The sequence below is a fragment of the Nestor notabilis genome, unplaced genomic scaffold, assembly GCF_000696875.1.
Source record: "Nestor notabilis isolate BGI_N333 unplaced genomic scaffold, ASM69687v1 scaffold24674, whole genome shotgun sequence".
NCBI lineage: Eukaryota > Metazoa > Chordata > Aves > Psittaciformes > Psittacidae > Nestor > Nestor notabilis.
The window spans coordinates 495-866 of NW_009927286.1; the positions used below are offsets into that span (position 1 = coordinate 495).

Sequence of the window (372 nt, forward strand, 5' to 3'; positions counted from 1 at the left end):
TTGGTGCAGCTCCTATGAGGAGTTCATTGAGGTCCACCGCATGCTGCTGGAGAGCAGGGAGGTGTCTCAGGACCTCCACCATTGGATTGATCTCACTTTTGGGTACAAGCTGCTGGGGAAGGATGCTGTGAAGGAGAAGAACGTCTGCCTCCACCTAGTAGACAACCACACGCATCTAACGACATATGGGGTCGTGCAGCTCTTTGACCAGCCGCATCCCAGGCGCATGGTGGGACCTGCCTATACACCGGCTGAAGCTCCAGCCATTGCCCGGCCTCTTCTCCAGAACATCCATGAGACTGTGTTTATGGAGGATCTCCAAGTGATGGATGCAGTTAACGGGCTGGTCCTAGAGGCTAATCCCACCGGAAC

At 55.1% G+C, this 372-nt stretch overlaps 1 protein-coding gene across 1 annotated transcript in view; it reads left to right on the plus strand.

Annotated features, from left to right (window-relative positions):
- Positions 1-372, plus strand: part of WDR81 (WD repeat domain 81) — a gene marked incomplete at its 5' end in the record, with an annotated part of 8,882 nt that overhangs the window by 488 nt on the left and 8,022 nt on the right. Inside the window, one exon of the mRNA XM_010014002.1 lies at positions 8-363. Within this exon, the coding sequence (XP_010012304.1) occupies positions 8-363 (356 nt within the window). The remainder of the gene's footprint in view (positions 1-7; positions 364-372) is intronic.